This window comes from Orcinus orca, chromosome 2 (genome assembly GCF_937001465.1).
Source record: "Orcinus orca chromosome 2, mOrcOrc1.1, whole genome shotgun sequence".
In the NCBI taxonomy this organism is placed as follows: Eukaryota; Metazoa; Chordata; class Mammalia; order Artiodactyla; family Delphinidae; genus Orcinus; species Orcinus orca.
Genome location: NC_064560.1, coordinates 187,791,971 through 187,807,134, shown reverse-complemented (window position 1 = coordinate 187,807,134; position 15,164 = coordinate 187,791,971). Strand labels below are relative to the sequence as shown.

The 15,164-nt window shown below is 40.8% G+C and overlaps 1 protein-coding gene across 15 annotated transcripts in view; it reads left to right on the top strand.

The window, feature by feature from the left end:
• The window catches only part of EFCAB11 (EF-hand calcium binding domain 11), a 585,886-nt gene that overhangs the window by 11,954 nt on the left and 558,768 nt on the right, over positions 1 to 15,164 (top strand). For 12 of the 15 annotated variants that reach the window (XR_004480551.2, XM_033418543.2, XM_033418555.2 and 9 more), the window contains 2 exons: positions 6,839 to 6,940; positions 7,815 to 7,905. Coding sequence is in view for 13 of the 15 variants with exons in the window: in XM_033418543.2 (XP_033274434.1) it covers positions 6,839 to 6,940; positions 7,815 to 7,905 (193 nt within the window). In the remaining 2 variants the exon portion in view is untranslated. Of the gene's footprint in view, positions 1 to 6,838; positions 6,941 to 7,814; positions 7,906 to 9,662; positions 10,718 to 11,754; positions 12,111 to 15,164 lie in introns of those variants that run through there. The other 3 variants (XR_007475407.1, XM_033418561.2, XM_033418569.2) reach the window with 3 other exon arrangements.

Here is a 15,164-nt window from a genome sequence, read left to right as displayed (position 1 = left end):
CACATCGCCCCACTGCATTCTCACACAGCTCTCTGTGTGTTTTTATCCCAGGTCTATATAAAATATGCTTGAGGGAAAAAACCAGAACAAAATATCAGAATTTTGTTTCCACTGGGTGATTAGATCATGCTTTTTTCTCCCCTTTCTTTCTGTTTTTTTATATTGTTGCCCTTTCAATACAGTGAACATATTTTACTTTCATACTTAGAAATAAAAAAGCTTTCCAGGAGCTTACTTTTAACCTGCAACTTTAAAAAATGGAAAAATCAAAGAGATTGATTCATTACAATGGTGATGATGGACTGTTTGACTCAGTCATGCTATCCAGGGTCAGTTTAATTGAAAAATAATTTGTGGATGATGAGGTTAATGGCTTTTATTTATTGCTATCTTGGCTGAGTTGTTTTGAGCCAGATAGTTCACTATAAAAGTATTCTTTTCCTAAATTTAAATGTCTGTTTTCTAGTCTTCTAAGTTACATTGTAAACACATTTTTTTGGTATTTGTTTTGTGTATATTTTGTTGTTTTGGGCCCCTATCTAAGGAACTGAGGCCACAGTATAGCAGGTGTAGCAGGCTGTTGTTTGACTTCAGATTTCAGTTGACTTCTTTGTTCATTTCTATCATCAGGAAACACATACACATTATACTTATCTTGAAATCATAGGACCATTTTGTGGTATCGCCCACAGATATTCCCCTCTCAATTAATGTATTTAATTCCCCATTTAAAGATGATGAGTAAGTTTCCTTGTAGGGGTAAAAAAGAATTAGGAGACACTGACCTAAAGACACTCTTTAAAAATGTCATATTTGATAGGGAAGATTAAAGAAGTATTGTCACTTCTGTGATGGCCAGATGTCACACGAACACAATAGACAAGAAGACCTGTAAGGGTTTCGAAGGGAGTGGCACTCCCTTCCTGCCCGAGGTGTGGGCCAGAGCCGGATGTGGAAGGCTGGGTGGGGTTTGCAAAAGGTGGAGAAGCAAAGAGGAGAACAGGGAGAATGAATAAAGGCAGATGCCAGCTGCGAGCTTGTCCTCCAGCTCCTGGTGCTGCCTGTGCTCTGCTGGTGCCAGCGTGGATGAAGAACTCCGTGCAAATTTAGACTTCCCTGCACAGTCCACACCCATGCAAATGTTGCCTGTCATGTCCTGGAGACTTTGCCGAGGTGTCTGTTAATGGTCCAGAGGAGGGGCTTTATCACTCACCACTCGCCCTCCATCACAGGTCCCTCCATCACTTTCTTCTCCGCAGGGTCTCTTCCTGCATGCTCGCCCTGTGGGGTTTCTCCTACAGACCCCCTACCCCCAAGCGTCTCACCCTCTTCTCTCAGATCCCTGCCCCCCGTTTTACAGCGCACCCTTTTGCCGGTCCCCCCTCAGATTTGCAGGCCCAAAGTGCTCCTCAGCTGTCCCTGTGTTGGTATCAAGTCCTGCCGGAAACGGAAGCCCCCGCCCCCGTGGAGTCCTGCTTTCTCGTGCTGCCGCGGGGAGTGCGGTGCGAGCCGCAAGCCAGCTGCACCCCAGCGAGCAGCCCTGATGGAAGCTGAGAGCTGGAGAGGGGAAGATATAAGGACCAGTTTACCTGGAAGGAAGAGTGAAGCTTTAAATTCCAGAATAAGGGATCGGGGCTTTGCACTGATATCGCTGAGGAACCTTTGAAGGGTTATGAGCAGGGGATGTGCATAATAAAAAAAGATGACGATTCCTGTCCACGTTTGGTAGGAATAAGGTTTTGTTGGTTCAGAATTCTCTATTCCACTGTAACCTGTTTTTACTCTTCCTCATTTCCCTCCCAATGATAGAGTAAAACTTGCTTTCTTCCATTAAGGTGGATTCTTTTCTCTTCATGCCCCTACTCTTATGCGTGTAGCTGGAAGAAAATATTAGTCCTCTGAATTTACTTACCCATCTTACTGTGACAACTCACTGCTCTTGATGCCACGAAAGCCCTTCTGTCCTTACAATCTTTTTATGCAAACACATTCTATCCTTTTTTTTTTTTCCTGCATGACCTCCAAAAGTCATAATCTGAATTTTATTTCTCAAACTAGAAAAGGCTTGTATTATACCTTTTAAAAGGCCACTTAATCCTTTTAAGCCCTCATTTTTAGGCATTTTCAATCCCTGGAAAAATTAATAGATGGCCCAATGACTGTGAGCCCTCTCTTTTCTACTAAATCCAGGACCAGACTTACAGTCTAAAACACTTGGCATTTTTATTATTTTCTCTTTCATTCTCCCAGGTTTATTGCAGTTTCTAATTTAAGCTCGCTGTGATAGCCAGAAACTAGATGACTACATTTTCAAGAGGATTTCTCTGTACACACTGACCCTGAAGCTTAGAACTGTGAGCCACAAAAAAAAGAAAAAAAACAACTTTCGAGGGAAAATTTATATAGTTTTATTGGACTTTTTGAATATATCCACCCCTGTGGTGAAAGATGATTACCTTCCTAGGAAATTGCTTAAAAACAAAAAAGGGGGAAAAGATAACACTTCTGTATATGATATATCTATATCACATGTATTAAGTAGATTGGAAAGTAAAAAATATATATATTCATTATAGAACACGAAGAGTCCATTTCGCCAAGAGTAGTTTATAAAATGGAAGGGAGTGCTTTCAGTGATACGGAAAATGCACAGACTTGCAGAGTCTGGAAGGATTCGTAAAGATCATTGGTCCCAGTGGCCTTTGAGGCATGATCCTCAGTCTTGTGTCCTGTGGGGGGCACTTGCAGAGGCACTGCTGGAGAGGGAACAGTGAGGAGCCCACCTCACTGCAAACCGAATAGCTTTGCCTTCATCTCTACATACTGGGCGTTCCTGTTTTAGAAAGAAGAACCTTTCCTACAGCTAAAACAAAGTCAGAGAACTACTGGTAGAGTCCAGCTACCCGGGCAACTTCTAAACACCTTCTGCAGATTAATAATGAACACAGATAAACATATAGGTCTACGTGGTTCCTGTTGTGATCCCAACGTCTAGCTACAGCAAAGTGTGTTTAGGTAACTTTTATTGCTGGGACAGTTTACAGAGAAGACCCAACCTCGTATTTGTAATTAGAATGTTCTGAACATACTTTCACTCCAGGGGTGGAAACAGGTAATGCATTTCTCATTGTGTATGAAATGTGGTGGCAGTAGAATTATGGAAAGTCTTTGTGAAGTGGTAATTTTAGGTTTGAATGTTGTGACAGCAGGTGGAGCTAGTAGTAGGAACTCTATTTCTAGGCCATTTAAACAGCAGTAAAACATATAAAACTTACATTAATGTGTTTGCATTACAGAGCTGTAGGAATAGCAAACCTTTTATGCCTTGGCTTTGGAAAGTGATCATACTACTACAACATGAGAGCTCAGCTGAATGGAAACGTCTCTATCCTTTTTAGAAAAGGGACTTGCATGGTATTGAATGCATTTGTATGTGTTGCCATTGAAGATTAAGACAAGGGGATGGGGATGGGGCAGTGAGATATGTTTACGTCATTTAATATTGACTTTAAAAAATAAGGTATCCGAGCCTGTGGGAAAATAGTGTGAATGAACTTGATTATGTAAATAGAGTTATTTGCATTATTAGATGGTTTCTTCCTTTTAAATGGTAATAAACATAGAGTTGAAATCCACATATATTTTCTCCTAGGGAACACTAAAGAACATGTGCTTTTTATCCCCCAAGATATGAAATAAAGACCTGACTACTGGGCTTCCCTGGTGGCGCAGTGGTTGAGAGTCCGCCTGCCGATGCAGGGGACGCGGGTTCGTGTCCTGGTCTGGGAGGATCCCACATGCCGCGGAGCGGCTGGGCCCGTGAGCCATGGCAGCTGAGCTTGCGCTCCGCAACGGGAGAGGCCACAACAGTGAGAGGCCCGCGTACCGCAAAAAAAAAAAAAAAAAAGACCTGACTACTTTATAGACCCAAATACGGATGAGTTTTCTGAATATGTGGTTTAAAATATATCATTCACCACTCATGCACTTTTTTTTTTCTTGTGAATCTGAATCACACATTGAACCATGGAACTGTGCTGTTTTTCTTACCATTTCCCGAAATCAGATGCAATTAAACGAAGAACAAATATTATGTATTCATTTCCTTTTCCTCTGAATTTTGTTTTTTACTGTGTCATAGGTATTAAGAAATTGGGGTTTCTAAAATGACGATTTTGCTGGATATGTGAATAAATAGAGACCTACTTTTTGGCATTAATTTACGGTTATAAGAGCATTTAAAACACATTTTAACGCTTTTTGCTGAAAACTAGAAATAACGTCTTCCTATGATTTTATTTACTTATTCAACAAACATGTGAGGAATGCCTCCTACAAGCAGGTATCTGCTTGGAATTAGAATGTTCTGAACATACTTTCACTCCAGGGGTGGACACAGGTAATGCATTTCTCATTGCGTATGAAATGTGGTGGCAGTAGAATTATGGAAAGTCTTTGTGAAGTGGTAATTTTAGGTTTGAATATTGTGTGGATAAATTTTGACAACAGGCAGTCCTTTCCCTCAGTGTGTCTCAGGCAGACGTGTGGCCAAATAGTTACCATGGGACCCAATGAGAATGGAGCTGCATCACTGCACATCCTCCACTGCCATGGGGGAAACGCTAATTCCATACAATGTGTATTTATCAAGCACATGCCAAGCACTCTGGTAGGTGCCAGGAGATACGCCTGCTGCTGCTTTCTTGACTCTTGCTCTTGGTTTTCTCCGAAGCCTCAAACAGCTTACATCTCCAAATTGCAACTCCATCTCAGCACCACCCCCATCCTGCTTCCCCCCGTCTTTCTTATCTCTTTAAATGACTCCTCAAACCACCTAGTCCTCAAGCCAGAACCTAGGGCTTATTCTTGACATCTTCTTTCTCTTGCACTACGTCTGACCCTCCATCTTTTCTGCAGTATGTCTGGAACCTTCCACTGCCCTCCGTTCCCGCTGCCCGCACCCTCGTGACCACATCTCTTGCCAGTAGGATCCTAACGAGTCTCCTTTTTTATATTTTGCTATCTCCCCAGTCCTTTTTCAAAACAATAGCCAGAAAGATCTTTCCAAAATCTAAATCAGATCATGTCACTTCTCAGTTCAAACTTTATTGACTTCCTATCGCAACTGAAATAAAAATCAGATTATTTCCCAGGGCCCATGAGGGGCTATGCGTTCGGGCCCCTGCCCACCTCACCAGCGCCATCTTCACCGCATTCGAGCCACTGTGGCCTGTTTTCACTTCTCCTACTCCCCACCCCATGGCCTTGGCACGTGCTCTTTCTACGGCCTGGAATGCTCTTCTTCCCACCTTTAGCCAGTTGGTGTCTTCTCATCATTTAGGTCTTAGCCTATCTATTACCTCCTCTGTGAGATCTCTCCTTCCCCAGAGTCTGCTCTACGGGAGGATTTCTGTGACGCGTTTTATACCCTCCTGTTTTCCCCTCGTTGCGCACGCCACAGTTTGTAATTATGTGTACGTTTGTCATTGAATCTGTATCATCACCGTCTGTGTCACTGGACCAGTGACCCTTGGCACTGGAATCGTGTGTGTTCTCTTTTCCCCTCTATTCCCAGAGCTTAATGCAGTGCCTGGCACCCAGTGGGTCCTAAAGAGTTGTAAGAGAATCATTTATAAACACATAAAGATAGATGGACTTTTTAAATTTCTGAATCTTTAACTACAAGTAAGAAAAATGTGGAAAATTAAGAAAACTATTTTCTACTTTTTAAAAAACCATCGGAACTATTTCGGGAAATGTGTATAGTTCAGTATACCTCACCAAAATATTTCCTTTTGGAAAGGGTGCAAGTTCTTAAAAATTAGCACGTGGTTATTGTGTGATTTGGGGCTATTTTTAAAACAGTGATACATTTTTAAATGGAAATTCTGACTTGTAAAAACGAACTGCTCTTTTTAGATATTTAGGACTCAGTTCACTAGAATGTTTAAATTCTTGGCTGCATTCTTTAAACCTACTACAAAGATCACATTAGAATTCTTTTTTTTTGCGGTACGCGGGCCTCTCACTGCTGTGGCCTCTCCCGTTGCGGAGCACAGGCTCCGGATGCTCAGGCTCAGCGGCCATGGCTCACGGGCCCAGCCGCTCCGCGGCATGTGGGATCTTCCCGGACCGGGGCATGAACCCATGTCCCCTGCATCGGCAGGCGGACTCTCAACCACTGCACCACCAGGGAAGCCCTAGAATTCATTTTAATAGACATTGTAAGCACAGTATCCAATCTCATATGATCATGCTGAGCTCTTTTATTATGAGAATCACAGGAAGCAGAGCCTGAGGCTACAGAACAGTCATGGGAGGTAGCTAAGGCTGGGGACAGTGCCAACGCTATTGTTTATGGAATGTTCTCTCCACCTTTATCTGCGGTATGCAGTTGGTATTGACTTTTGAGAAACTACTCCTTCGCCCCGATCTCCCAGCTGGAAAAAAACCTGTCGTAATGACATCTGGCTAGGAAAAAAGGGATCAAAGATGCATAAGGAAAAAAAATTATGAGACCTTATTTTATAAGTAGTTTCGGGCCTGTCTGTTAGATCTGTCAGAGGGAAGAGTGTCATACTTTTTCGAGGTCATCATCTTTTATCTCCGGGAAGAGCTCAGTGAGCTCCGAAAGTGTCTATCCTTTTTGCCATCGATTGCTAATGTGGAGTCTACTTAGCTTTTAAGGAAATGTCTTTTCAACTTTAGAGATCTTTATGAATAAATACTACTCACCAAAAATTAAGATAACATTTGTTTGTGGTGGTATCACTTTCCGTTTATGTTTTGTTTCCTTCTTAAAGAGGAAGAAAGTAAATTGTTTTTTTCCAACTTTTAGGGATATTACTTAAGGAGTTTTTAGACATTGTAAGGAAAAAGAAGGAAGCTCAACTATATCGGAATGAAATAAGACACATCTTCACAGCTTTTGACAGGCACTGTAAGTATCTTTAAAGTGTTTTGATATAAAAAATGGCTGTTAAGGAACTGTGAATGGGAACATACTCAGTAACTAAAATAATATACTTGGAAGGTTATTTTACTGTATTCGTTAGCTATTACCTTAGATGTTGGTGTACATTTTTTTTTCTCCATCACAATCTTAAATTCTTGACATTTACGATGGGTGAAATAATATCTACAGTTATATAATTATACAATACTTACGATTTGCCTGCAGTGTAATGGGGACAACAGAAGGGCTGGCCGTGCGGGGATATAGGTGAAGAGCTACTTATGGAAGTTTGTGAGAACATGAGGCCTTTTTTTCCGACTCCTCCTTTGACCCACACATAATTGGAGGAATTGTTTTCCCACGCTGGGGTGGCCCAGAGGAGTAGCTTCAGACCCCCTCCCCACAGAACACAGGGTTGAAAGACTTGTGGAGTCCAGGTTCAGTATTTTGGCTTCTGTAATGGTTTTCCTCTAAATAATAATATAGTTCTAATACCAAGCAAGAAAAAAATGTGAATTTTGAAGAATGAATTATTTTGGCAATTCACAAAGACTTGAAGCCAATGCCATTGTTGCAGTGTCTGTCCCTTAGTCCTTTACCTGGGACTCAGGGAATCAGCAAATCATGGGGCTGGAAGAAACCTGCAGGAGCATCTGGGGCTGTACTGAGGGAGAGTATTACTAGATTCTCAAATTCTTCCAACAGGACAATCTCAGATTACCTTATATGTAAAATCAACTATAATTTACTGCTTTTCTCCTACTAATAGATTAAAGTCTCATGCATATGTTATGGCTGAAATAGCAGTTCATGGGGCTGATAGAAGTGTGTGAATATTATGTATTCTGTTTTCAAATAGATCATGGATATTTAACTCTGGAAGATTTCAAGAAAGCATTTAAGCAGGTGGCTCCCAAGTTATCGGAAAGGATTATTCTCGAGGTATTCAGGTAAGGTGCCAAAATCTTTATGTATAACCCACCCCTTGATTTACCATTTGCTTTTACAAGTTTTCAGTTTTATGGAGAACACTCATTTATGCTTATTTTTCGCTAGTAAACATTTTCATCTCACAGCATATTGTCATGATCCAGGAGAGAATTTTTTTTTTTTTTTTTTTTTGCGGTACGCGGGCCTCTCGCTGTTGTGGCCTCTCCCGTTGCGGAGCACAGGCTCCGGACGCTCAGGCTCAGCGGCCGTGGCTCACGGGCCCAGCCGCTCCGCGGCATGTGGGGTCTTCCCGGACCGGGGCACGAACCCGTGTCCCCTGCATCGGCAGGCGGACTCTCAACCACTGCGCCACCAGGGAAGCCCCAGGAGAGAATTTTATAGTGAGCTATTAGTCCATCTACACCTTGACAGTGGGCTGTAAAGTGGGTGGAGTGCTTGTATACTAGGAAGGTGCAAAAATCATTTGTTAGTAGGGGTGGAGAGGAGCAGAAAGGAAGTAGAACTTCTTTGTGTATTTATGTATTGACCAACCTCCCCCCCCGAAGCTTTATTAATATTTAATATGGATGCTGGTGTTCTCCCATGGTCTGTATTCCATCAGACATGGGTTACAAATGGTCCTTGAGTCGTCTGGAGAGTAGAGTTGGGTTGATCAGTGGTGGCCCCTCCTTCGTTTGTTTTCAAAGTTATAGACCCATGTTGCAGTTCACACACACCTGATAAAGTAGATTTAAAGACTATATTATGTTTTCTTTATAAACTAATTCTGACAAAATGGCAAGTGGCTTAAAAGCAGTTTCCGTTAGGAAACTGCAGATTGAAAGTAGTAAGAATAGTGTAAGCACATGCTTGCAGAGAAAATTGCAGAGTTGCCTCTTCTCTGACTGCTAACATGAGTTCCTCATCAACCCTGTTACCAGGTGTGTTAATTAGGGTTTCATACAGCAGTAAGAGCCAGAAGACCCAGAACAACAAAGCTCAAAAAAGAGAGCAGTAAACACAGGAGAGTCCAGGGCTGATTTGATGGCAGCACAGCTGTGAAGGACCCAGATTCCTCCCCTCTTGTTGTTCGGCTGCCTCAGCATCTGGCTTCTCCCTCTTGCTTCAAGATGGCTCCCGAGGTTTCAGCCATCACACCTGAATTCCAGCTAGGTAGGCCAAAAGGGAGCAGAAGATATGCCCCTCCTTTTAAGGCTTTCCATTATTTCTTCCTACATCGCAGTGACCAAAACTTAGTTCCAAGGCCACGAATAGCTACAAGGGGGAGGTGGGTCTGGAAAATGTAGTCCCTGCTTTGGGCAGTCATGTGCACTCAAATGGAGTTTCTGATACTGAGGAAGAAGGAGAGAACAGATACTGGGGGACATCTGGCAGGTGTTCCCATGTGGATAAAGTAATTTCGTGAAATCTGACCGGAAGCCAGCCCTGCTCAGTAGGAATTATCAAGCAGGTTATTTGAAATAAAGATCTGCACTCACTGTCATTAACAGTGACATATATGAAATTCTTTTGCTGCATCATTTGCAAGCAGATTATTGAGCAAGCTATTGAAGAGCAAAGGAGTTCAAGCCAGGCACAGACAAAGTGCCTGAGGCCAGTATTACTTAGGTGTTTCCAGAACATCAGGACCTTTAAAATATAGTAGCATCTTTGTGCACATTTTGTGATGAGAAGAGTAATCAAAGTCAATGTATTTCTAGCACATGCTGGTGGTTTTTTCACAAAAAGAATTACTTCATTTTACTTTTACAAAAAGACGTGTGTCGGTCTTCCCTGGTGGCGCAGTGGTTAAGAATCCTTCTGCCAATGTGGGGGACACGGGTTCGAGCCCTGGTCCGGGAAGATCCCACATGCTGCGGAGCAACTAAGCCCGTGCACCACAACTACTGAGCCTGTGCTCTAGAGCCCACAAGCCACAACTACTGAGCCTGCGCACCACAACTACTGAAGCTGGCGTGCTTAGAGCCCGTGCTCCACAACAGGAGAAGCCACCGCAATGAGAAGCCCGTGCACCGCAACGAAGAGTAGCCCCCGCTCGCTGCAACTAGAGAAAGCCCGTGCACAGCAATGAAGACCTAATGCAGCCAAAAATAAATAAATAAAATTTAAAAAGACAAGTGTCCAAATTTGCTGACCTTTTTGTGTTAAATGGTTTCAGGAGGTGCCCCCTTGTACCACATGTATAATTTTGAAAAATCCACGTAAATATAGCCATTCAAGATAGAAGCAGTCTTTTAACAGTGAGTGGGAAGGTAACTGCTTCTCAAAAGAAATCTACGTTATTGGGAGAGCATTTTTGAAAATAGACATTTGGCAATGTGATTCTGTTTTGAAAAATGTGTACGCCTATTGAAACCTTCATACCTGCATGTTTAATAAGTTAAAAATGGAATGTTCTAATCTGGTGAAAAAAGTCGTACAAAGTTTCAGTGGTTTAAGAAAAAAAAAAAGTCATGAAGAACCTAGGAGCAAGACGGGAATAAAGACACAGACCTACTAGAGAATGGACTTGAGGATATGGGGAGGGGGAAGGGTAAGCTGTGACAAAGTGAGAGAGTGGCATGGACATATATATACTACCAAACGTAAAATAGATAGCTAGTGGGAAGCAGCCGCATAGCACAGGGAGATCAGCTCAGTGGTTTGTGACCACCTAGAGGGGTGGGATAGGGAGGGTGGGAGGGAGGGAGACGCAAGAGGGAAGAGATATGGGAACATATGTATATGTATAACTGATTCACTTTGTTATAAAGTAGAAGCTAACACACCATTGGAAAGCAATTATACTCCAATAAAGATGTTTAAAAAAATGTAAAATATTTAAAGTAAACTCATAAGAGCTTATTTTTATTATAAAGTAAATAAAACTCTTAGAACAGTTTCTGGTAAACAGTAGGAACTCAATAAATGTAAACTATTTTATTTTTAATCACATAACTGCCCAGATAATCCATAAAATTTATTAATCATCCTCTAAAAATAATAATAATAATAATAAATAAATAAATAAAATAAAAATTCAAAAGAAAAGTTTCAGTGGTTTGAGAGCACAGTTTTTAAAAGTATAAAAATTCAGTAGCTTTGATAAGTTTTCAAGAGCAACTAATTGGTATCAGGAGTGATGGATATTTATTAGCTGAATTTCAATTAACAATACCAACAAACTAATTAAAAAAAAAAACCCTTAAGCTTTTTCATTATCAGAGGATGGAATTAAAAACAGGGATTCGGTGTCATGATACCCTTTTCCCATTTAGATCTACATACCTTTGTGAGGTCTCTCTGACAGCCGTTAAGACCAAATAGTAAAACAAACTGAACTTCAGATTGCTCAATCACAAAGGATTCAACCGAGATGTTCAGAAATAATAAAGTATGTGAAATCACATTGTTCTTGTTAGATGTTATTAATAATTTCAAGTGATGGCAAAAAGTCATTTGCCATTAATGAATAAAATGTTTTTACCTTTAATTACTTAGAAATTTCTGTATTACATTTTATAATGAACATAACATATTAATATTGTGGCACATGTCCGTATAATCTATACATAAATATATTCATATGCCCACAAATCTTGTACTTCCCAGGATTGCGATCAAAACCGTTTAGAGACTACTACAGTAAACAGCCAAACAAGGCATTTTAGCTAACTGAACATGCCCTGCTTAAAGTCTCATTTGTATTATTATTTATAGCACCACAATCCCTAAGCCAGAATAAATGATGCATGATAAGAATTAAATGAAGTTGTGACACCAAAAGAGAGAAAAATATTTCCTCTGAGTGTAAATTGAAGTTGGCCAGAGAAACAGAGATATCTAACTTCCACATGTCTCTGTTTCAGTGGTACAAATAATTTTCAAGAATAAGGAAAAGAAGGATTTCCCTGGTGGTCTAGTGGTTAAGACTCTGCACTTCCACTGCAGGGGGCATGGGTTCGATCCCTGGTCGGGGAACTAAGATCCTGCATGCTGTGCGGCGTGGCCAAAAAAAAAAAAAAAAACAAGAAAGAATAAGGAAAAGAAGAGCAGCTGCTGGGGTCGTTAGTGATGATGCAAATTACATAATGTTTCTAAGGTTAGACACTGTGTGAGAAGCTTGAATAGCTTTGACTTAATTCACATTTAAGTGTGAATGGAGTTCATTCCCAGGTTCACAGTTACTCAGAAGAAAGCTGATATATGAAGACCACTATAAAAAGGCATCCAGAGAGGGAGACTTCCAATACGACCAGAGTCAGCTGTGGTTTGAATGATGAAAGAAGTTTTCACAATCTTCAATTCTTAGATTGCCGGATTCTTCCCAAAGAAACTTCTAGGACCAAGAGTAGTCTCTTTCCAGAAGGCTTGTGATACTTGCTCATATCACACCTTCATTTTATAAGACAAACCAACCAACCACAACAATAAAACCAACTAAACACCCAAAACAAACCTTCCAGAAAGACAGACTTGAAGCATAAGACATCAAAGAATCATTTCATCTTGTAACTTGATGGAAACACTGGAGTATCATTCATTAAATCTGAGGGCTTTACAAGAAGTAAATGAGATATGTTTATAAAGTTTGTGAATTGTTGGCTAACTACTCTGGTGGTGTTTACTTTTAGCGATTTTTTCATGAATAAAAGCAACGTGGTTTTTAAAAAATATGTATATTGTCAGTATTCGTAATATTCATAACCTGTTCTGCTATCATAACCTTTTTAAAAAAATCTTAGTTCTATAGTTAAATGGATTCAAAGCTCACCTCCAGGCTTTGTGCTATAGTTTCTGCTAAGCTGAAGTCTATCCTCTAGGTAGGGTTCATAAGAACTATATTCCCTGGTGTCTTCCATATTCAACAATGTTTATCTGAGCCATTGTCCTTGAATAAAAACATATAATAGATTGAACATTAACATTTTTAAAAAATTAATTAATTTAGGGGCTAGCCTGGTGACGCAGTGGTTAGGAATCCGCCTGCCAATGGAGGGGACACGGGTTCGAGCCCTGGTCTGGGAAGATCCCACATGCCGCAAAGAAACTAAGCCCACGAGCCACGACTGCTGAACCCCACACGCCTAGATCCCGTGCTCCGCAACAAGCGAAGCCACTGGAAGGAGAAGCCGGCGCACCACAACAAAGAGTAGCCCCTGCTCACCGCAACTACAGAAAGCCCGTGCCCGGCAACGAAGACCCAACGTAGCCAAAGATAAATTATTTTTTATTTGTGGTGTGTGGGCTCAGTAGTTGTGGCTCGCGGGCTTAGTTGCTCCGCGGCATGTGGGATCTTCCCAGACCAGGGCTCGAACTTGTGTCCCCTGCATTGGCAGTAGGTTTCTTAACCACTGCGCCACCAGGGAAGTCCAAACATTAACATTTTTGAATCACATTCTTTTTCTTTGAAAATGCTGATTGTGCTTATGTTGGAAGTCCTTTTAAATTGTTTAATTTCTATTTCTTTTGCTCAAATTGTTCACCATGTTTCTCAGTATATTTTCAGCAGTGTCTGTTCTCCTTTGTGCTGTGTCCAATGTGGCTTTTTTTTTGTTGTTGTTGTTATGGTTTTTTTTAAAATATCTTTATTGGAGTATAATTGCTTTACAATGTTGTGTTAGTTTCTGCTGTATAACAAAGTGAATCAGCTATACATATATATGTATTCCCATATCCCCTCCCTCTTGTGTCTCCCTCCCACCCTCCCTATCCCACCCCTCTAGGTGGTCACAAAGCACGGAGCTGATCTCCCTGTGCAATGCGGCTGCTTCCCACTAGCTGTTTTACATTTGGTAGTGTATATATGTCCATGCCACTCTCTCACTTCGTCCCAGCTTACCCTTCCCCCTCCCTGTGTCCTCAACCCATTCTGTACGTCTGCATCTTTATTTCTGTCCTGCCCCATGTTCATCAGAATCATTTTTTTTTTTTAGATTTCATATATATGTGTTTGCATACAATATTTGTTTTTCTCTTTCTGACTTACTTTACTCTGTATGACAGACTCTAGCTCCATCCACCTCACTACAAATAACTCAGTTTTGTTTCTTTTTATGGCTGAGTAATATTCCACTGTATATATGTGCCACATCTTCTTTATCCATTCATCTGTCAATGGACACTTAGGTTGCTTCCGTGTCCTGGCTATTGTAAATAGTGCTACAGTGAACATTGTGGTACATGTCTCTTTTTGAATTATGGTTTTCTCAGGGTATATGCCCAGTAGTGGGATTACTGGGCCATACGGTAGTTCTATTTTTAGTTTTTTAAGGAACCTCCATACTGTTCTCCATCGTGGCTGTATCAATTTACATTCCCACCAGCAGTGCAACAGGGTTCCCTTTTCTCCACACCGTCTCCAGCATTTATTGTTTGTAGATTTTGTGATGATGGCCATTCTGACCGGTGTGAGGTGATACCTCATTGTAGTTTTGATTTGCATGTCTCTAATGATTAGTGATGTTGAGCATCCTTTCATGTGTTTGTTGGCAATCTGTATATCTCCTTTGGAGAAATGTCTATTTAGGTCTTCTGCCCATTTTTGGATTGGGTTGTTTGTTATTTTGATATTGAGCTGCATGAGTTGCTTATATGTTTTGGAGATGAATCCTTTGTCAGTTGCTTCATTTGCAAAAATTTTCTCCCATTCTGAGGGTTGTCTTTTGGTCTTGTTTATGGTTTCCTTTGCTGTGCAAAAGCTTTTAAGTTTCATTATGTCCCATTTGTTTATTTTTGGTTTTGTTTCCGTTTTTCTAGGAGGTGGGTCAAAAAGGATCTTGCTGTGATTTATGTCTATGAGTGTTCTTCCTATGTTTTCCTCTGAGAGTTTTATTGTGTCTGGTCTTATATATTTAGGTCTTTAATGCATTTTGAGCTTATTTTTGTGTATGGTGTTAGGGAGTGTTCTAATATCATTCTTTTACATGTAGCTGTCCAGTTTTCCCAGCACCGCTTATTGAAGAGGCTGTCTTTTCTCCATTGTATATTTTTGCCTCCTTTATCAAAGATAAGGTGACCATATGTGTGTGGGTTTACCTCTGGGCTTTCTATCCTGTTCCATTGATCTATATTTCTGTTTTTGTGCCAGTACCATATTGTCTTGATTACTGTAGATTTGTAGTATAGTGTGAAGTCAGGGAGCCTGATTCCTCCAGCTCCATTTTTCTTTCTCAAGATTGCTTTGGCTGTTCGGGGTCTTTTGTGTTTCCATACAAATTGTGAAATTTTTTGTTCTAGTTCTGTGAAAAATGCCATTGGTAGTCTAATAGGGATTACA